The following is a 23,938-nucleotide window of genomic DNA, read 5'->3' as shown; positions in this document are numbered from 1 at the left end:
TCCAACTTGACGTTTCTCTTTGTGGAACATTCTACGTCATTCCTCGAACATTCTGCCTATTTCTCGTTGTTCGCTTTGTGTTGCCGCAGTATTCGCCACATTATTTAAAGAACACGTTTATAAGCATTAATTGTTAAATATTTAGTAGAAAAAAGATGTACATTCATTTGTTTATGAACAAAAGCTGATATATTAATGAAAAGAAAAGTGATTAATGCAGTGTTTATATAAAAAATATGTGAAGTAATGGGTAAATTTTAACAACAAATAACTTAAAACTGTTAGCATTTCTACAGAAAATGATGAAGATATCGGAAAATAAGAACTTTCTCAACACTATCAGCCCCTTAAACTGCTGCCGCAATCTCTTTTGTAAAATTTTTAAGTTTGACAGACTTCGTAAAAGGGCTTGCACTTGCAACGTCTAACGGCCACTTTATGTATCTATACAAACAGCTGTTCGGTTGATGTTAAATCGCAAATAATCGGTTGCGTTAATAATAAATATGTGCTGATTTCGTGTATTTCACTTCATAACTATACGCAAGATGTGTGAGGGAACGCAATAACCGTGGAATAATATTTACAAGAACTTCTCTACGACTTTGAAAAAGTAAAACATGGAAGTGCTTATCTGTAAGCGATAAAATTTTAAAAGTTTGTTCGAAGTGCCTCACTCCGCTGCGGAAACATTTTTTCCTAGGGTAGCTTCTAATCCTATCACCAACAAATGTCGCAGGAATTCGGCGGCGTGCCAATTACGATTCCACGATCACGAAGCGTTTTCGCTATATTGATAGCGGGATTTTTGGCCATTTTAATATTCTATTACTATTATGGTAGCATTTTGACGCTTTCCGTGCTTATCACTATCATATTTGGTAAGATTTTGTGAATTTCTTCCATTGACTATTTTAAAATTTAATGCTAATACTTTCAGTCGCGTTCTACTATTTACAAGATATGGTATTATATCATCCCGATCTTCCCGCGAATTCTCGTATCTATGTTCCCATTCCTAAATTGCATAATCTACCACATGAAACAGTCAATATACATACACCAGATAAAGTCACATTGCATGCATTCTGGGTATACCAACCGGTGGACCGTTCAAAGGGGGTACCCACTTTTGTGTACTTTCATGGAAATGCAGGAAACATGGGTCATCGCATGCAAAATGTTTGGGGAATATATAATCATCTACACTGTAACATTTTGATGGTAGACTATCGGGGCTATGGCTTTTCAACGGGTGTGCCCTCAGAACGAGGCTTAGGAACCGATGCTCGTGCTGTGGTTGACTACTTGTACACACGAAATGATCTAGACCATGCACAAATAGTTTTGTTCGGGCGCTCATTGGGCGGTGCAGTAGTTATAGATGTTGCTGCCGATACAGTGTACAGCCAAAAAATTATGTGTGTTATTGTTGAGAATACATTTACTAGCATTCCGGATATGGCGGTTGAGTTGGTGCACCCATCGGCAAATCTTATACCAAGATTTTGCTTCAAAAATAAAGTAAGAAATTGTCCCAATTTATAGAGCATGTCAGACGTTTCAATATTTCCATCTTTTCTACGCAATTCGTTGTCAAATTTAGAAAGAAGTTTTATATCGATGTATGACCAGACAGAAAGACCTTTCTGTCTCATTTCTTTTATTTCTGCTGCAAGTGCTGTCCAACTGTAATCGAGTGTTGCCATGTGACACTGATCGCGAGTTTGTGATAAATAATAACGCATAATTTAGAATAAAATTTCGGAAATGAATTTAACTAATAATTTTTTGGAATTTAATTGTTTAGCTATGAATATAATATTATATTTATATTGTCACCTTAATTCACAAAGGCCCTAACAAACACATTTTTCGAAACTGCGTTTTTCACAGACCCCACGTTTAGTTTTCCGGTAAAATCAATTTTATTCAATTACTTTAATCCAATTTTGGGTTGATTTTAAAAGTTTAATTAAATCAAGTTAGGGAACTTCCTATTACTCTTAAACGAAATCTGTATTTCTATAAATAATTATTTGCTTTTCAGTTCCTATTGTAATAAAAGCGTGCTTTTAGTTTTTTTTTAACTATAATTTTATTACGTGACAAGTTGCTAGTTCACGATTGTTACGATTCGAGCCCAGGTCTGACACGCTCTTGTCAAATTAAAAAAAAAAATCTTTTTATAATTGAGTTTTTTATAGTACTTCTCCTCATGGAAGATTGGTAAATGTTCTGTACCGTTTTTATTCGTATCGGGTTTGGCCGATAACCTAGTGCCGCCACGTATGATGCGTACTTTGTACATGAAGTGTGGAAGTGAAAGGAAACGCATACTAGAATTTATAGGAGGGGCTCACAATGATACCTGGATCATGGACGGGTATGTGTTAATTCATATAACTTAAATAATGGGCAATATGCATAAAAAATAAGCAATTGCTTTTCTTAAAATTTCATACCTTTCACTTAAATTTATTTGAACAAATCAAGTGAAAGGGCGAAATTTTAAGAAAATGCTTTTCCTTAGTTTTTATGCATACGGCCCAATATTTCAATGTTATAACATGCCAACCTAATATTCACGCACACCGCCAATTTACTGTCAAAAATTCCTCATGTACATAAAACTTGTATGGGACCAACCGAAATTGAACGGCGTGTTTACGAAACTAAAGCTATAATTAGTCAAGGACGCAGAACGTATACTTGAACGCAGTCTGTATACGCAGAATTTTGTCGATTACCGGAGCTCTCAGTGGTGCTTACTACAGTGTTGCCACTCATCAATGTTTTTTTTTCATAAACCTACCTTTTCAACTATCGTGCTATAACAGATTGTAGCTAAATATAAACTACTTAGTTTACAACAAAAAACCTGATTCAATAGTAAATTTCAAATATTTTAAACATATTTTGAATATGAACTTATAACTTTTTTACGATCTGCAAAACTGACGGAAGTGGCAACTATCTAAAGAACGAAGAAATCAGCTGACACGGAAAAATCTAGTTTTCGCAGATTTCTGCGCTACGGGCTATAACCACAGAAAAATTCTGCGGTGTTGAATTTTCATTTACATGGAGCTTTGAATAATTTCAGCTTAAATCAATTTTCAATTTTTGTTCTGCGTGACATTTTGATTTCGGGCGACGCAGAAAAGCAAATTCGACGGCGCGCGTACCAAAACGCAAGCCGCGAATATTAGGTTGGCCTGTAGTAAAAGAGCTGGGAACACCTAAAGAATAAAAGCCGTTGAGCCGAAAAAAAGTGGGCGTGGTCCCCTGTTCCTGATTTTAATGGCATACTTTTTTTATGCAATTTAATAGGGGGGCGTGGAATTTTCAACATTTTTAAAAGCTTATATTTTGAAAATTATTAAACCGATTTTTAGGATATGGACACAGTTGGAAAGGTAATTAAAAGACCTTTCATTCATTCGATTCATATATCTACATCTGTAACAGCTCGAATCTGTGCATTTGATGAATAAATTTTTTTTATAATTTGTAAATTTTTTATTATTTATCAAGAATTGGAATTCTAGCATAGAAATCAAAATCTTGGTAAACTATCAAGATTGAAAATGATATTGACAAGCATTTACAAATTTAAATTTCATATGTAAATTTTGTTTATTAAAATTTTTTTTCTATCATTTAAATACTGCGTGTGCCGGCATTTGAACCTGCGACACAGCATTTATTGCCGACATCTCTACCTACTCGGCTACGGCAGTCAAAAGCTTTTTTGCTTTTAAATTCATATTTTTCATATGTGACAATGGGTAGGTTCAGAAGGCGCAGCAGTTGAGCCCAAGGCACATTAAACAGGTAGTATCAGTAGAGCAAAAACAACATTTGCATGTATTTTGTTGTTGCTTCTGGTATCGAAAGTGTCAAAAACTGTTCCGAGTTTTTTCTTCTAAATCAAAGTGTGCCATGTGAATTACAAAAAATTAAAAATTGAAATTGGAAAAAATAAAAATTGATGCAACTTTCTTTCCTAGTTAATTTGTTTGCTTCTCGAAGCATTGATCCATCCTTTGCAAGGCCCAGTAATCAGCGGTTGTGCTGCTGAGTTAGGCGAACGTTCCAAAAGCTGCTATTCAATCGCTTGTTTTGTATGGAAAAAGGTTTCCCATGCAAATGGATTTTAACAATTCAGAATTTTTGTGAGAAAAAATTAAAAATATTTGACATTTTCGTGACCAAATAATTTGAAAATAAATCAAATCAGCTGCTCTACTGATACTACCTGTTCAATGTACCTTGGTTGAGCCCAACCGTTGCTAACAAAATCAGTGATCGTTATGAGTCTTCTGAACGGCTTGATACATTAGCTGTCAAACTCAACTCTCAAAGGTACATACCAACATGTTGTCTCAAATGATCAGAAAAATATTACGATCATCTAACATGCAACTATTCAGCTGATCAGAAGTACACAACACAGTGATCGGACGTTAAAAAATTCTGTGTGGTAGAATTTGGAAAAAAATGTGTTAGATTTCAAAAAAATGTGGTAGATCTCGGTTTGGATCAAGCTTTGTACAAAAATTAAAAAAATTCTGCAAGGTTTCACCTAAATTGCAAACTTTTTAATTTTAGCATAATAAAGTGCAAGATGGAAGTTGCTAAAAATTGCGTTGAGTTTTGGCAGTTTCTTCCTTGACAGTGCAAAGCAGTTCCTTCCATATCAAGATGTTATTCGAACATATTTTAAGAGATTTCGGCAATTTTGCGGAGTGCTTCCAGTTTTTCTTTCTATCCAATCACGAAGTAGCGAACAAATGTGGCACGTGGATTTGCCGATTTTGACAATTCTCAAGGAAAAATAAACAACGCCTCATAAACTTTACATGCACTAAAATTTGCTAATACTTTCGCAAAAATCACCGCTTTTTAACATTTTCGCTATTAATTCTTTTTACAAATCATATATTTTGCAATTTAACACAATAAAACCACGTTTTCTGTCGAAAAATTTATTACTTGGAAAATTTACTATTTTACAGTTTATTTTATCCTCCCGTTCGGCTTTGTTTACTTTTACTTGAGAAATTTTATCTTCGCCGGGAATGCTGAATCTTGTGTTATATCATTCTTGTCACCATATAGTTTTTAGTGTTGGACAATTTTTTCTCTTAAAGTTAAGAAAATCATGTCGAGCAAAAATAAAAATAACACTATGCGACACTCAAAAAAGGGATGGGATGAAACCAACGGGAAATGTTATATCGGTCAAAAACAAGTTTTACGTGTCCCGGCGTTTCGCTGGGTCACGTCTAGGAATCGAGATATATATATAACTATCATATAGGCGATGCTTTCCATTTCCAGACAACCGGTCAGGTACGAGCATGATTTTTAATTTCCACCAAACTCAAATACATTGTTTTTGGTCCAAATAATGAGACACGTATTTTTTCTTTTGGCTCGGAAAAATTTTTCGGCCGAATTAAACGCGATTTTGTTTTTCAGGCAAAAATCGATTATTCGAATTGACAGTGAGAATGTTTTTTTAAAATGCCCATAACTTTGTCAAAATTTAATAGATTCCAACAATGTTTTTACTCAAATGTCAGTAATTCTTGTCACTTCAAGATAGAATGATATAATTATTGATTTTCATTATTTAAAATTAAAGCTTTCCGAAGTTTTATAATGAGCCAAATACACCACACAAGCGGCTTGTCAAACATTCTTCAAACCTACTTTTCCCATTTCGCCATACACCATGCAAATATGACTCGTTCAAGCAAAAAATTTTAGTTTTCTTCCGGTTCACAATGTAAAAGGGTTTGGTTTTCTTTGATTTTTCTCTCTTGCGTCCTCATTCGGTAAAAATTCCGTTGTGAATGAGGCGATTTTATCACACATAACCAGCCCAATTCTTAATATTCCCGGGGAGTTTGTTCTCCGGGAATTTGTTTCTCCCGAGAAAGAAATCCTCCAATAATTAACTCCCAGGGAGTAGCATTTTCCCCGAAAATTTGGGAGGAGGAAATTCGAGGTTCGAAAAAGCTGTTTGACACTTTTTTGACAGCTAAACTCCGCCATTTAATATAAAAAATACTCAAGGAATTTTTATTCATGATAGGAGGAAAGGGAAAAGTGAGAAAACTCCCAGGGGGTTTCTGTTCAGAATCGGCCTGAACGCAAGCGGTTTGATCAAACGTCAACATGACGGCCAGAAAATCAAAAAATTTTGATTTTTGTTCAAATTTCCTTCAAATGGCTTGTCAAACTTTCAAAAACCCCCATACACAACAGAAATAGCTTTATTCAAAGGAATATTTCGCTTGGTTTGTCAAGCCGCGTGTGTGGTGTTTTTCGCTCTTAAGCACATCTGCATTTGCTGCTATATATTCAAAATATTATCGATCATTTTTTTCCTTTCATCGTTATGTTTTCAACTTATTTTGAACTTGCAAAATCCCGATAACGAATGGAGAGAGCACGCATTGTTCGATCATAAGGATATTCATATTGATTCTTCATTATATGCAGAAAATTATAGGAAACAAGTCTTTGAATTAAAAGATTCTTCAGGTTCATATAAGTTTCCCAATTAAAAAAAAATTATATCTGCATTACTAATATAGCCCTTTTCTAATGCTTCAGTAGAATGTATATTTAGTAGTTTAAAAATGTGTAGGACTGGCTTGAGGACCAGATTAAGCACTCCCAATAAACATTTAGGTTTGAGCTCAACTTGAGGTTAATTTGAGAACTAAGGTATTTCTCAAATCTCCAACGTTGTTTCTCAACAGTACCTCAAGTGGAGGATCATAGCGTTCTCAACAAAAAGGGCATTTTTCTTTGTATGAAAAAAGGACTGTTTCTCAAGTTGAGAAAATGCTAGTTCTCAACTTGAAGTCGAATGTAATTCTCCAATTGGTCTCAAACATATCATTGAAATACTGAAATTGAAATAGTAAAATACCTTATACCTATTTGATTGAAACGACATACATAGATGAATTTAAATATTAATTTTTAATTTTATTACTCCTTTTCTATTATGTAGTTAAGCAAAATCGTATTACAATAATTCACTTCACAGTACACAGGCCGACATTAATTTTGCCACTTGATTCACTTGGCGTTTTATTTTCTTTCAAGATTATTTGAGGATGTTTTGAAGATTATTTACTTTTTGTTGGTAATTTTCCTCGTTATATAGCTTTAGTTTTTCACTTGATAATTAAATATTCGTTTCTCTATCACTTTTTACGTATCTCCGCGTCGGTTAGAGATGAGTTGGAGAATGATGTTGGATATCAACTTGAGAACTATGAATTTCTCAAAGGTTGGAGAAATATTGTTTTAGTGTTTATTGGGCTGATATAGTTGCAGCAATATTATATACAAAGCAAGGCATAAAAAATAACGGTGATACTTTGTTTGAACCTCAAGAACAAATGTACCAATTGAATTGGAGAATGTGATTAATTTTTATGCTAAGTCCTGTAAATAATAAATAAGAAAATCTTGAGTAATTTGTTCGGATTTTGAGGATGTTTCATTTGTCTTTGACGAATTTGGTAATTTTTTTGTGGCAACACTGCGTCACGTCCGGTTGGTCTCAGCTCGGTTAGCGCAATCTTGTATTCTATCATTCTTGGTGCAATCGCAACAGTTCCTGAGCTGTTGCGCCTTCTAAACGTGCCCAATGAAATCAGTTCCACTCATGTGGAATTCAGTTCCCCTCATGTGGGAATCGTAGAGCCATGATACAAAAAAAAAGGCAGCATGATACAAATAAAAAAAAAATATATAGTTTAAAAAACTAAAACCTTCCTATTATAATTGCCATTCGTACTGTCATCAGGTATGTAACTTGAGAATAGAAATCGCTGTATCTTTTAGGCGCATCAATATTACATAGTTACATCCCGAGCTAATAAAAGGAAGGTAAAAAAGGGAATTTCAATGATGATACAAAAAAGAAGTTTCAAAAGGCAAAGAACATACTGGCGCGACAAAAAGATCGACAAGACATTTTCGGATAATAGCGACAAAAACAAACTTTTATTTTTCAATGTGGCAGCACATAGTGAAGCGAAGAAAGCTACAAAGAGCATTGCGACGAAAACAAACAAATTTGCTTGCTTCACTATGTTTCGACGTTTCTTGTCTCTTTCTTTGCTATTATCAGAAAATGTTTTGTCGCTCTCTTTGTCGCGTCACTATGTTCTTTGCCTAAATTGTGAGTGTTATCAACGGCTTTGCCACTTTGATAATATTAAAACATTAAATCGGAGTATTTTCCTTCCCATATTTATAATAATGTAATAATATTTCAAATCAAAAACCATTATCAGTGCTTGGTTTTCTTTTTAATTACCTAGCACGCACTATTTTTATTAAAAATATATAAAATATAGACAAAGAACGTAAATCTATAAGAGGAGACAACACGTTATAATTGTAGCGAGTGTGAACATCAAGAGCGTGCTTTCTCTTTTCATCCAATCACAAAACGTATTTGGGCAAAAGAGAAAGCACGCTCCTGATGTTCCCACTCGTTACAATTTTAACGTGTTGTCTCTTCTTATAGATTTACGTTCTTTGTCTATATTTTATATATTTTTAATACAAATAGTGGGTGCTACGTAATTAAAAAGAAAACCAAGCACTGACAATGGTTTTTGATTTGTGTGTTTTGGCCTCTGATCGCAGCCGGAAAAGTGTGTATTTATGAAGGTCTCTAGTGATTCCTCCGCTGTCCTGGTCCATGCACCGTCCTCTCCCTTAATAAGGTTGGGGTTATTGTGTTCCTTGGATAAAACTTTGCTTAGTCTGGCGGAATCCCTACAGTTCTCTATAGGACTGCCAAGAGTCCGCTTTAGCTTTCTTTACTGATTTTTTGTACTGCCTTAACTCATCTTTGTATGGCTGCCACAGTTTTGTTCTATAGCACTCGTTAAAGATTTTTTTGAGATTTGACCTGTGCTCCCTAAGCTCCCCCGTCCACCATGGAGATGATTTTTTCTTAAGGACGCTTACTGGTGTGGATTTTTTAAAAGCTATGGCTCGAGTTTTTTCCAGCTTTTCTACTGTGTTGTCTAGTTCTACAGCAGTTGGAATCTCCTTTGATTTACTACTGTCTAGGTTACCTGACGTTAGCCTGATAAATTTGGGGCATATAGTTCTTCTCGGATTCCGAAATAAGGAACAGGTAGTGGGCTTTCCGCGAATGCTGAAGAGTATTTAACAATGATCCGACATGGATGTTTCACTGGATACTCTCCAGTCATCGACGACAATTCCATCTGTTGGTAGGGTTAAGTCCAGTACATCTTCCCATCCCGCAAATCTTTCGGAGCTGGGAAATATAAAGGTTGGACTCTCTCCTTTATTGCATATACTCAGGTTAGTATTTAATATAAAGTGTAAGAGAGACTCACCTCTGCTGTTTATCGTGGAACTCCCCCAGATAGTGTGTCTCGCATTTGCGTCGCATCCTATCCGAATTTGTTCCCTCTGATTTTGGGCGGTAAATTGTTCCAGTTCTTCGGGTGGGGCGTCCCTGTCATGAGCCAGGTAGCAGATGCCAGGAAGGTATTTTGGTGCCATTCTCTCTCCACTTTCACCACGGTTAAGTCTGCTATGCTGTAATTTGGACAGAGAAACGCATTAATACCTTTTTTGATTAGAATGCATGCTCTCGGTTTACCTGTGTTACCACTCTAAAAGAGGTTATGTTTACCGCTCTTAAGTCCATGGATCTGATCACCTCTGACCCACGGCTCCTGGATTAGGCTGACGTCGATGCTTCCCTCTCCGAGAAGGATTGACAGATTATCTGTCGGACATATTGAGTGCTGCAGATTAATCTGTACACACTTCATCTTCGGCGGGGGCTGCATCGGAGATGTTTACGTCCTTCAGCAACTGGCTCGTATCATCGACCTCCTCTCTGTCGTCTTCATCAGGAGCCTTGTCGCCTACAAAAATCTTCATCTTGGCCNGACATATTTAGTGCTGCAGATTAATCTGTACACACTTCATCTTCGGCGGGGGCTGCATCGGAGATGTTTACGTCCTTCAGCAACTGGCTCGTATCATCGACCTCCTCTCTGTCGTCTTCATCAGGAGCCTTGTCGCCTACAAAAATCTTCATCTTGGCCATGCGGATGCCAAAGCGAATTCTGTTGTCCGCCTTTGACCGAGCCTCAATAGATTCTTCGCAAATGGCCAAGAGAAGAGGTCTGCTGGTTTTATTTTATAAGCTGCCAGTCTGCTATACACGGTATGTGTTTGTTGGCGAGCTTTAGGCATCTCAGAAGTTTCTCGCCTGGGTCCTCCATGGGGGGATACGTGCACGTGGCCTCTGAGGAACGTCCTTAGCTGGAATCAGCCCAGNTCTCAGAAGTTTCTCGCCTGGGTCCTCCATGGGGGAAAACCAGATACGTGCACGTGGCCTCTGAGGAACGTCCTTAGCTGGAATCAGCCCAGCTAAGAAGTCCAAAGAAGCCTAGTCCGCGCATCTGATAACCCTGTATCCTCGAAAGGATCCAGAGGAATCAAACTCCGGATGGGGACCCGCCTGGCTATCGAGGACGTAGTCCATAACGAGACTTGATAGCTTGACGTCGATCTCCACCCAGTGCTTCTGCATAGATACCGGAGTCTTCGAGTTTTCGTCGACTATGGCCATCAACAGACTGTCTTTGGCAACGTCACTAAAGTGGCGTTGCAGCGGGTTGTGGTCAGATGAAGAAGCCTGTTTAGGCTTCTTGCTCTCTCTGCCGGTAGTGCTGTCGTTAGTGGAAGGATTTATCTTTTGACATTCGCTCTTTTGCTTTATTTCAGGTGGATTGGGGTTTGCAGATTGCTTCTCTTTTAAGGAGCTCTCATATTCCTCAACCACCTTTTTATAGTATTCGACCGCCTTCAACTGATAGGAGCCGCTTGGAGCCAAATTGCTAGATATTTTATCTAGCATGTAGACCGCCCTCTGGTAGCGTCTCTTTCTGATTTGGTTCTGGGACTTTTTATGTTTCTTTTTCCGCCCTGTTCCCGCCGTCGTTGTACTGTGGTTGGTACTGCCGGCAGCTTTGGAGGAAGACGGAAGGTCGTGGCTGGTAGGGATGCCTGGCTTGGCATCGTTAGATGTGGTATGATTTGCTGCTTGTGCTTCTGGTGTACTATGGTTGGTACAACCAAGAACACTTGATGGAGGCAAGAAGGGTGTCCTCATCGGACTCCGTAACAACGGGGCCCGGGATCCGATAGGGAAGTGCCAAAGTCGATTGTCCAGTGTTCGTTGCAGTGTTCGTCATCAGTTTTCTTTCGGTTTCAGTTTGTTGTTTTTGTTTATTGTCATTCATATTTGGCCCCCCGAGTATGCACGGAAAAGGTTCGTCACTCGTCCGCAGAGCCGGCATACGTAGAGAAGGCACTTATACCTCCGACCTTGCCCGGGCATCGGAGGGGATCGTTCGCGGCCGGCTATTCAATATACACCCGCTGACCATTCAGACATCGGCACGGGTACCTCAACACCTTGGCTTAGGGTGTTGCTGGTGCGGCTCCAACCGGAAAGTTTGCTCACATACCATTTTGGTTTGTTAGCTTCCCTCACGATTGCAAAGGATATGAAGCTTTCCTCTTAGTTCTTCACGATCTGGAAGCTCCCTTTGGGGAATTTCCATGTCGTCATTTAAGCCCCTTCGCCACGGCAAGACGACCAGCATTGAAGAAGAACAAATGTGTAGTTTTATTAAATTTTTTACCTATACTGTGATACATATTTGAATTATCTAATTCCCTGCCATTTACATTGATTCCCATAATGCAGCAATGCATTTAACTTAATAGAACTAAATTTTTTAACAGCTGGCAACTCTGTTAATGTTTCAACCTAGATATAAACCTTTTCCTCGCCGAGACGAACACGTAAATATGCATGCTCCTACAATCGGACCACGGAAACATGGAGTCTATCGATGTCAAACATTAAGTGACTTTATTTTTGTGTTGGTGTTGGTTGATTTTTCCGACAGGGTGGTAAGATGATTTATTTTGACAAACTTGACAAGGGATGACGGAAATTCGTTCCAAAATAAATCATGACCTTATTTTCTTTTTTGGTGTAATAATGTGACGTCCTCCCCTTCTATTTACTTGATTTTAAACATTTTAATTCCAAATGTTAAAACACGTATTTTCTATTATTTCCAGTTGAAGTATTAATAAAAATAATTTTGGCCGGCTAAATACCCCTATGTGGGTCGGCTTAATCAGTAGAACGTGACAGTAGTTGAGTTTTGAGGTTAATATATCGGTCTTGAGCTGGTACGGCTCTTGAAACATCCGCAACTTCCTTTAAAGCAACGCTGTTAATTGCTGAGAGGACCAGATTATATTTCCCGACCGAAGATGTGATCTTGAACGACTGAAAGGTGGCCTCAATTTGTAGAAACCATATGTCTGGCATCTCAGTCCAGAACGGATGCAACTTGCATTGCGATACAAGCTCCACATCTTTAGTTGGCATTTTGTTCGATGAAATATTCTTTTCACCCGTAGATGCGCCCTTTTGTCGATTCCGTCATGTTGTAACGATTCGGGGACATCACGAATTTTTTTATGGCGAAACTTTTGTAAGATATAACAATCATCTTATAGTTTTTTTAGTTAAAAAGTATACCCTAAAGCGGTTTTGAGAATTATGTCAAAAAACTGCAATTTATCTTCTTTACTTTGACTATAATTATAGGCCATTGTAACTAAATTACCATTTAATGCACAAGTACTACGTAATATATACAATTTCCGCAAATTTAGCTTATCATAATATACCGTTTGTAACTATTTGTATGCACAATTTCATATCAAAAAGAGTACTAAATTTAGTACTATTTCGCAAAGCGGACTTTTTTTCTTCCCGTTTCTCTGGTGCTTCCATATTACAACCTTTTGTAAAGGCTCTGTTATGCATACTTGGCATTGCATGCACTGCTATACCATTTTTACGTAGAAATTAAAAACCAACAGACTTTTACGTATGTAATGCTGTGCGTTGGGTAACCGCTTACACGCGAAGCTCTGCCAAGTATGCATAACAGAGCCTTAAGGGAGCCGTCGAAACGAGCTGTCACTACGTACAACACCTGACGTTTACTTTGGCCCCAAATGAGTGAGTAGCAATCAGTCATTTGAAGGTGTTTACACTGCTAGATTCGCATTTCCTTTGACTCATCAATTCAAAAGAGGAAACAGATACAAAATGAAGGTAAACACTGCATGCCTTATATTTTTAACACGTTTTGGTTACAAAGAAAGTATTCTTTTATAAGACTAGATGTGCAAACTTATTTATAAATTAACAATTTGTATACCCAAACATCAGATATTTCATTGTTTGTTTTGATTTTTAAAAATTCCAAATTTAAAAAACGAACAACCTTTCAGGAGTTTTTGTTTTTGAGTGTGTTCAATAAAATAGTACAGCAATTGGAACGCATTTTGCTTCGAAAGTTTGTTTAAATGAGTCAATTTGGAAATGCGAATTTGTATGGAGAAATGCGAATTTGTATGGGGAAATGCATGATTTGGCTTCGCATTTCATACATACAGTATTGACCAATACAATAGCACCCCCATTTCAAAGTGATATTGTTTGCCACTCATGTTTATTTATTTATTCTTAAAAAATATTCAATTAAAATACAATCGGCCGCTGTGGTGTAATGGTAAGCACTGCGCGCTTCCACTCCGCCTCGCCTGGGTTCAAACCCTGGTCAAAGCAACATCGAACAAAAATATAGAAAAAAGGGTTTTTCTCAACAGCGGACGTCCCTCGGCAGACAATGGCAAACCTCCGAGCGTATTTCTGCCATGAAAAATACAATCGTCGTTCGGAGTGGGCGTAAAACTGTAGGTCCCTTCCCAAGGCGCACGCCACAAATCGGAGGAGAAGCTCGGCCAAACACTAACATATGTGTAAGCGCCGATCTATTATTAATTAAAGACAGTTCATTCTCTCACAGAACTCATATAAACTCAAGTTTAAAACTTTTTAAAAGACCGCAAAAAAGTGCAACAAATTTTCACCCAAATTTCAAACTTTTTTCTCAGAAGCGGTAGAATTTTTCTAAATACACTGTTTTATAGCCCAATAAATTTAGTCTAATAATGTGCAAGTTTCAAGTGGCTAAAAATTTTTGTTGATTTTTTAGAAAACAAATAATTAAACATAAATGGCAAACAATATGGCTTTGAAAGGGGGTGCTATAGATATGTCCAATACTGTATGTATTTCCAGAACAAATAATGAATTTGAGTAGCTAGAGATGTGGACAATAATTCCGAGTGTCGCAGGTTCAAATGCCGGCACATGCAGTATTTAAATGATATAAACCATGATACAAACATGAAGGTAGTTTCAATTAACAACTTTTGACGGATAATAAAATTTTTTGAAGTTTCATAAATTGTGAGTATTATTAACGGCCTTGCCACTTTGATAATATTAAAACAATAAATCGGAGTATTTTCCTTCCCATATTTATACCAATGTAATAATATTTCAAATAAAAATCCATTATCAGTGCTTAGTACTTTTTTTACTTACGTAGCTCGCACTATTTTTATTAAAAATGTATAAAAATATAAAGCAGATACCCAGAATAATAATTATTTCATGGTGGAGTTTTAAAAAAAGTCATCAAAATTTTCGTAAGAATTATAAAAGTCTTTTGATAATAATTATGTGTGAGAAATTGTTTTAAGTCATCGATAACTATTATTTTAAGACTTATATTATAGAAGTTAAGTTATATAAGTTATTAAGAAGTGTTTTCAAAATAATTATCAGCGAGATAAATATTTTTAGGTCTTCAAAGACTTTTATTTTGAGACTTATTTTGAGAAATATTTATCTTAATGTAATGATTATTGATTGAATTTTATTCTTTTCTCTTATAATAGTTATGTCTCTGATATAAAGTATTAAAGAAGACTTCATGGTAATTGTTCTTTTTTTTATAATAAAAACCACGCGCAATGTTGTTGTTTTTTCATTTTCTTAGTTTGAATACAATCTTGCGATTTAAAAATGTAATTCTAAAGAATGTTCTTCCCAAATAAAACCTTTTTATATTTTGGTTCAAATTTACTTTTAAATTTCTCAAGAGATTTTGCAAAAAAAATAGGCTCATCACTTCAACAAATTTTGAATTTAAAGTTTCTAATGTATGCAAAAAACCTGACGTCGACTCGAACAGACGGCGAAACAATTAAAAGGCCCTACACACGGATCGATTTATCGGCCAACCAGTTGGCCAACCGCTAGAAGTTTGTGGTAAATAATGGGCTGTTTTTGCTTACGCATAAAAGCACATTTAGCGCATTTAGCTCTAAATGCTACTCTAAATGTACATTTATCCATACAAAAATCGTCACCTAAATGCAACTCCATTTTTGCATTAAGAATCTAAATGCTAAAAGCAACCCTGTGATCTTTCAAAATTTCAACGATTCGAACACAAGAATGATAGAATACAAGATTGCGCCGTCCTGGCCGAAAAGCGAAAAAAAGAATGAGTTGAAACTGCCAAAATAGTTCACTTTACAGCGGAAAACGTGTTTTAATTTTACTAAATGCGAAAATATTGCATTTTCACATAATCTATTAGAGAATAGTAAACGTTAGTGCACTCGATTGCTTTGCAATCGAAGCTGCTGCAGCAAACGTTTTAGTGCTCCATTGCTTTGCAATTAAGGCTGATGCAGCAAATTGCGGAAGCATCTCAGCGGGATTGATTAGTTAACTTGCTAAAGGAGGATGCTTGGAGCAGAAGTGAAGTCATTGTGATGAAATGCTATCAATATAATAATAAAGATACATTTCGAGAACGGCTTTACCGTGCCCTATGTACACAAAATGCAGCTATTCGTCGCAGCGCTACACTTGCATCTCGCATCTTGACGGCTGTCGAAATTTAACACACGGCACTTAATTTTATTAGTTTTTACGCAGTCTTCAACTCAAAAATCACCCACAAATTGCAAATTAACACCATTTAAACTGCTTTTTCACTTATAATTAAAATTCTTTGTCGCTGATTTGTAAACAAAGGTTTATTTACAAGTTACCACAACTGTCAAAATCGGCAAAACTAAAGTAGCGGTACCACTGACGGCGCCAGCTTTGTTCGCTGCACCGTGGATTCGAACGTGGTTTAATGAGAAAAAGTGGCAACATTGCTTTTTCGCGTATACAGTGGCTAGCTTCCTTTAAGTGATCGCCGATCGAGATTTCATTTATTATTTTACATTATTTGGATAAAGAAAAGTTACGCAAATTCAACATCGATATGATGCTGATAGAAATCTGGATCAATTTGTGATCAACTCTGTTTGTTTTGTTTCCTAATTAAGTGAGGAAATTTTAATTGACAGCACCGACAAATGAATATATACACAAACAAATGTTCGGTTACGGTTAAAACAATTCAAGTTTTTGTATTGAATTTTTGGTTTAAAATTTATTTTTTCCTTTGCAGTAGGGTTTTTTGCACATTATCTTCTGCGTGAGAATTGATCGCAATTGATACGGATCTGAATAAGCGACTGGAACACGGCTGTTTGTCAAAAGCATACGATTTCGAACTCGCGTAAATGTACATTTGCTAAATGCGATAGCATGAACGCTCTTCGAAAACATATGTTCGAAAGTGCTAAATGTTGCATTTTAAATGCAGCAAAAACGCTGCATAAGCCGTGTGTAGGCAAGTTGGCAAACCTTCGTCAAGTTGTTCGTCAGTTTGGAGTCATGATAAAAGCATAGTAAGGTAAAACCCTTCTCTCAATGCGTCGGCCATGATTTTTTTTTGAAGTTTGCCAACATTTTAAAATCGTATAAAATTGAGAGTAAAAAAAAAGGAATTGTTCAAAGTTGTTGTTGTTTGAGATTGAAAATGAGAATGTGTGTGTGAGTTTGTGTAATATTTTTAAATTAAATATCTTGCAAACGTCAAGAATTCGAAAAATTCCTCTCAGCGGTTCTACCTTATTTTTTTATCATGGTTGGAGTAAACCAAAAATTTTTGATTTTTGAGCCAGATTGGTCAACTTGTTGCTCTGTGTGTAGACAAGTTGGCAACCTAAAATGCAATTTAATTTTTTTTAAAGGCGCATTAACGTTAGCATGTGTTTTTCGGCTTGTTACGCTTGTGAAAATGCGTATAATTTATGAAAACGGGGGCGGTAGCAATAACAAATACATAAAAATGAGAAGCATTCCTAGCATAACTTAAAAGTTTGCCAGTGTCGTTGTGTTGTTCACAGTTCAAAAACTCTCACTCAAATGAAATCGGCCAACNAATTTAATTTTTTTTAAAGGCGCATTAACGTTAGCATGTGTTTTTCGGCTTGTTACGCTTGTGAAAATGCGTATAATTTATGAAAACGGGGGCGGTAGCAATAACAAATACATAAAAATGAGAAGCATTCCTAGCATAACTTAAAAGTTTGCCAGTGTCGTTGTGTTGTTCACAGTTCAAAAACTCTCACTCAAATGAAATCGGCCAACTGGTTGGTTCGTTTGTAGGGAATTTCGTTAAGTAGGTTGGTCAACTGGTTGGCCGATAAATCAATGCGTGTCTACGGCCTTTAACATATCGTCGTTTTAAGTACAATGTCTGAAACCCAGTCGTCAACCCCATTTTCGAAATTATGTAGCCGGCATAATTTTCAAGTTCATCATATTCCACATCTTTGAATGTACTGATAAAATCTTCTGCTTAAAAAAAAACATTTCTTCTAGTGATAAGGTAGCATGAATTTGATGAAATGTCATAATTTTATTAAAATTCAAATGGTTAACAACAACAACGAATGTCATTAAATGGAACTACCTTCTTTTTTGTATCATGATATAAACCATTTTTTAATATGTATTCAAAATTTATAATTTTCACTTGAAATTATAATTTGTAAACGCTTGTCAATAGCATTTTCAATCTTGATAAAGGCCAAAATACAATAGCGCAGTGGCAGTGGCAGTGACAGTTTTTAAAATCAGCTGTTACTGCTAATATTGGCAGTCACTGCCGCATCAAATACAAATGCGTTGTCAGTGACTGCTTCAGTGACATAAACAGAAGTTGGCTCCGTTTTATTTATTCAGATTCAACATGCGAAGTTTTCTGAGATGAAGGCAGTGGCAGTGAATTTAGAGTTTGGGCTAAACTGAGCAGTACTGCCAGCTGCCACTGTTGTTTTGTGAGTCGCTTCATTGGTCACCACACTTTCTGCCAAACTGCCACTGCCACTGCTTATTGTATTTTGGGCTTAATTGATCAAGAAAAGAGCTTTTGATTTCTGTGCTAGAATCCCAATTCTTAATAAATAGTTAAAAATTCACAAATTATCAAGGATGCATTGTAACGTTAATTTTAGCGTTTACCAAAAAAAAATCAATCGTTTCTGTTGAAACGATTCAGTTTTTTAGGGTTTAGGTAATTATCAAAATAATTCTATTTTGCTTATTAACGAAAAGAAATTCAATCGTCAATTCTGAAGCTGTAGCATGCATTTAGGTGCTAGGTGTTTATGGCATACAACAACAACTTTTCGTTGATTTATTTTGTTTCGATGCTAACGATTGATGATTTATTTCGTTTCAACGTTAACGATTGAATTTTCTTTCCTTAATGCAGCTCTGAAACGAACCGAAATCATTTTGATAAGTTATTTTTGCACATCAACAAAACGAAATCGATTCATATAGTTTGGTGAGCATCTCTGCAAATTATAAAAACTTTTAATTTATGAAGTGCACAGAATCGGCCTGTAAATGTATATTAAAATATCGTTTTATATAAGAAAAGGAAAAAAAGCGCCGTAGGCGAAAATTTTAAATAAAAAATCGGGGGATTTTTTACTCCAAATTTTCATTATATATTAAAGTATATATTTATATGAGAAAAGGAAAAAAAGCGCCGCAGTAAAAAAAAATTGCGCGATTGTTCATTCCAAATTTTCATTATATGAGGCATTTCATGCCACCGCGGCCACCTCTGTGCGCGACCTCTCAGGATTTGGATGAAAGTTGAAGAGATTGAAGGTCCAGGTGACATGAATATACGTTCAGCATATTTTGCCGATATGACGTAGGGTTGCCTACTTACACGGTACTTAAATTTTAAGAAAACGTCATACATACCTTTCTTTAAAGTGCTGTATCTTGGAAACCTTTTAACGAAACTTAATGATAAAAAATGTATTTCTTCCGTCTTATTATGGGCTTTAATTGTAGAGTACCAGGTTGACCGAGCTTCGCCCGGAGTGCATATACTTTTTAAACTTTTCATGATTTGGATAGCTTTAAGAAAACATTTTGGAAATAAACAAAAAAAAAATAGTATTTCGATATCTATTAAGCAAATTCCTTACTCTAAAATTTATGTGGGAACCCTGTTGCGAATTACTCTGGAATGGATGGTACATATCTTTTGGTCGTATATGTACTGTGTATACATAAAAAAAATATTGATTGAAATTAACAAAATAAAAATTTGTATTACATAGAAACGTGGCAACCCTGATTGAAAATATTTTCTGACCAAAGTTCTTTACAATACCTTTCATTGGATATCCATATTGCGATGTTTTAGATAAATTGTGTAGAATCGAAAATAAGTGGCAACCTCACACTATTATCCTAAGAGATAACAGTTTGTATATAGGGAGAGTATTGTTTAAGAACCATCTCTTGGTACTCATAAATAGTAATATTTTACCAAAAAAATATATAAATTTGCGATTCAAAATAGGTGGCAACCCTATTAAAAATATTTTTAATTATGGATCATTAAAATACCTTCCATTTGATACCCATATTATGATGTTTTAATTAATTCGTAACAAATTTCGAATAGGTGGCAACCTTACACGAGTCTTGTTGGGGATAATGCCTATTCAGATAACCTTAAAATCCAAATCAGCAGCGGTGTTCGATGCAGAGCTGAGTCACTTGTTCCTTTCCTCGGGTGGGGGGTAACAAGTAATTCTCAGCAATGCTTGAACTACAAATACTCTTATTTTAAAATTCTCTACCCCTTACCACTGGTGGGGGGAAGTAGAGTCTAATAAAATAAGAGGTTAGTACTTTCAATATTAAAAGTTTAACCCCTTACCGCTGTTGGGGGGAAGTAAAACTTTAATAAAGAAAGAAGAATAAAGCGTCTTAAATGCTTTACCCCTTACCGCTGGTGGGGAGAAGTAAAGCATACAAAATAAAATAAAAAAGCAGAATGAGTGTTAGTTGAGAGTCTTTACGATTCTGATCTGTTTATTGAATATTTCTTCTTTATTTACAATTTTCTTACTTTATGTTTCCTAACTAATTGTATATGTACATATGTGTGTATGTATATTTACAAAGGATAAAATAAGAAACCAGTGCATTGGTTCTTATGGTATTTTGGTTGTGTGCCTCTGCTACATCTTTGCATGTTGAGAATATTGACAGGCAATGTATTTTCTGTTTGTAGCACCATAAGGGTTGCCTTGCAGCACTGACATTTTAATGTTTCCCGTATGCGCTGCATTTTATGTGTGTTTATATTTTTGCAACTGATAAAGGATCAACCGATTCAATATTTTATTGTTTCTCGCGAACGTTCCTTACATTTAATTACCTACTTTTGTGCGTCGAATCCACTTGACATTCTTATTGTATGTTTGTGTTTGGATACATACATATGAATTTATATATGTAAATGTAAGCGTACAAATTATATTTTCTTCTATTTATATTTTCTTCAGTGGACTGTATTTTAGTTTTGGCGCAAGTGCACAATTTTTATCTTTCCTTTATATATTCAAGGATTAGAAATGTTTATTACAATTTTAAGTTTGAGTATTTTTAAGACCCAGGCATATATGTATGTTTGTATGCATACATGTTCAAAGATGTTTGAACATATTGCCGAGGGCAAAAAAGTGATTATTTATGTACTGTATACATATTTTTTAAAAGTTCTTGCTATATTTAATGTTATTACTCAGGCAGATATGTATCCATGTTCAAAGATATTTGAACAATCGGTGTACAAAATTTCATCGATGTGGATATATATATATACATATATATATACAATAATTGCTCGTTTAATATAATAAGATTTTTACATTAATGTGCAACGTATAAAAAACAAAAAAAAAAAGTTAAGTAAGCATTTTTCTTTTTGATTTTTTTTTTTGATTATAGCATTTTTTAAAATTTTTATTTTTACATAAAAACATTGTCTATAATGTAAACTTTAAGTACCCAAATGGGCGTAATGGGATACTTATGCATATGGACTCTAGATCGTCTAACGCTCGAGCAATATGATAAGTAGACATTGAAATTTTATGAAATTGTATATTTTTGAAAGAGGAAAACAAAAATAATATGAATAAATGATATTAACTTTACTAAAGGTCTGAAATCATGAAAATCCCTTCAAGGAAATGGCAAAACTGAACTTTGTTGCAAGTTCACATGGGAAATCTGCTTACGACGTGATCCGAGGAAATTTTAAGAGACTAGCAGCTAGAGCAAGTCTTCAACTCCTGATGTTAAAACAAATTCGTACACCCGAAGCCCTCTACCAATGGGGTGCTGTATGTTTCCAATGGGATGCCTGTAAAAAATAACTGCAACTAACTTTTCAGTAGACTTTATTTCGACAATGACTACGTGAAAATTACTTTAATCCTATATTAAGCTAGTTTAAAAGGTTAAAGAACATCAAGTTAGGGAACTTCATATCCTTATTTAACGAATCTTTAAATCAATAGTTTATTTATAGTTTTTTTTCTTTTTAGTTCTTATTGTAATAAAAGCGTGTTGTTGGTGTTTTTAACTATAATTTTATTACTCATTAGGTTTGTTTTTAGGAAAGGTGTGTATTTCCTTTTTCTTGTTTTAATAAAAGTACTAACCTTGAAGCTATCATTGGAGGTCTAATATTCTTTTGCAATGAGTGTTGTTGATGTTGTTGATGCTTCAAGGTTAGTCCTTTTATTAAAACAACACTGAGAAAAAAACGCGTTGTAAGATTGATAATTTTTTATTTGATTACCGTTTAAAAATGTTCGTATTTAAATTAAGTGAAAAGTGGATTTTTCCATTATACAAACACTACGTATAATGGAAATATTCAATTCAAATACGCCCGTATTAAAATGAAGCATTTTTCACTGCACGGATGGCGTTTTGCACGTCTCGTATGTTTTTTTACAAGCTTTTACTTCACTTGTATGTATGTATGTATGTATGTATCTTTGTATGTCCTGGAACTTTGCAGTCAATATTTAACAAACTTCCCGATGAGCTACAGACTTGAAGCTTCACACTTAGCTCAGTACTCGAGGACAATGCAATATGAAAGATGACAATCCGCTAGGTGGCGCAGGAGTCGAGATATTTGTAAAACCCGCATTTATAGTATGATTTGGTTCATATTTGAAACATATATTACTTATATGAAAAGAAAAAAATCCCAAAAAATTTTGCCGCTAGGTGGCGCAGGAGTCGAGATATTTGTAAAACCCACATTTATAGTCTGATATGGTTCATATTTAGAACATATATTACTTGCGTGAAAAGAAATAAATCCGCAAAAAATTTTGCTGATAGGTGGCGCAGGAGTCGAGATATTTGGAAAAACCGTATTTATGATCCGATTAAGTTCACATTTCGAATGCATATTGCTTACATGAAAAGAAATAACTACACAAAAAATTGTGGCAGCTATGTGGCGCGCGAGTCTATATAATTAAAAAATCGGCATCTGTGCTCCGATTTGGTTTATATTCAGAATATGTGTATTACCTATTAGTTGAAATACATTGAAAATTTTGTTTGTTAAGGTCAAATCTAGCACGTTAGGTAAAAAGTGAAGCTAAAAAGCAGGGTGCGGAAAATTGTCTTCGCATTGAAAGAAATGGACAGAATGAGAAATATACAGACAGTATAATATTAATTGCAAGATTTCAAAAAACTAAAAAGTAGAAAATGAAATTATAGTTAAAAAACTAAAAACACGCTTCTATTACAACAAGAACTAAAAAGTATAAAATAATTTATAAATATAGCGATTCCGTTTAAGAAGAATAGGAATTTTCCTAACTTGATTTAATTTAACTTTTTTAAATTAGCTGAAAATGGGATCAAAGTGATTGGCCCGTAGTCATAGTCAAAATAAAGTCCACTGTAAAGTTTGTTGCAATTTTTTACAGATATCGCATTGAAAATTATGTCAATATGCTGCAACTAACTTTACAGTGGACTTTATTTACCAAGCAGCTAATTTTGGCATTAAAACGGATTTGGAGAGAGTTACCGTTGGAATATGCTCAAGAATTGAGCCAAAATTGTACCAGACGATGCCAAGCCATTATTGACAACAACGGGAACTGGACAAAGTATTGACAGTAATGCGAAAAAGATATTTGTATTCACTTTCTAAAATTAAATACAATTCACTAATACATCCCCATGTGTGAGTTTTATTAGCAACACTTTATTTTGAAACCCACTGTACATGGTACATGTTTATCTGTACAAATGCACTGATCGCGCGCTGTGATGTTGATTCAAACTCAACATTTGAAAACACATTTGCATGTACATATGGCTGTAGCTGAGTGTGCAAAGACGCTTGATATAATTGGTTGCTGCCAAGAGGGTCCGAGTTCAATTACCATCAGACGGGAACACAAAATAATTTTTTTTCTTCTTAATTATAATTTCGTATAACGAAAAGCATCTGCGCACTTCACAACGACATTTTTTATAACGTACATACTCAAATTTAAAACGAGTTGGGTTGGTGCTCTTTTATATGCGTATTTTTTTTAAATTTAGCACGGTTTTTTTAATTTTAAAATTTTTTCCCTCAGTGAAGAAAAAGGAAATACA

At 35.3% G+C, this 23,938-nt stretch overlaps 1 protein-coding gene across 4 annotated transcripts in view; it reads left to right on the top strand.

Annotated features, from left to right (window-relative positions):
- The first annotated feature begins 420 nt into the window (after positions 1 to 420).
- Positions 421 to 23,938, top strand: part of Bem46 (abhydrolase domain containing 13-like protein Bem46) — a 76,537-nt gene continuing 53,019 nt past the window's right edge. The window contains exons 1-4 of one of the 4 annotated variants that reach the window (XM_017618163.1): positions 423 to 636; positions 704 to 881; positions 941 to 1,524; positions 2,208 to 2,386. In XM_017618163.1, coding sequence (XP_017473652.1) covers positions 731 to 881; positions 941 to 1,524; positions 2,208 to 2,386 — 914 coding nt within the window. In that variant the 5' untranslated portion in view covers positions 423 to 636; positions 704 to 730. Of the gene's footprint in view, positions 882 to 940; positions 1,525 to 2,207; positions 2,387 to 23,938 lie in introns of all 4 variants that reach the window. The other 3 variants (XM_017618165.1, XM_017618166.1, XM_017618164.1) reach the window with 3 other exon arrangements.

This window comes from Rhagoletis zephyria, unplaced genomic scaffold (genome assembly GCF_001687245.7).
Source record: "Rhagoletis zephyria isolate East Lansing unplaced genomic scaffold, Rhagoletis_zephyria_1.1 Rzeph_scaffold_01567, whole genome shotgun sequence".
Classification (NCBI taxonomy): Eukaryota; Metazoa; Arthropoda; class Insecta; order Diptera; family Tephritidae; genus Rhagoletis; species Rhagoletis zephyria.
The sequence above is the reverse complement of the archived record's forward strand: the minus strand, read 5'-3'. Positions and strand labels throughout refer to the sequence as shown.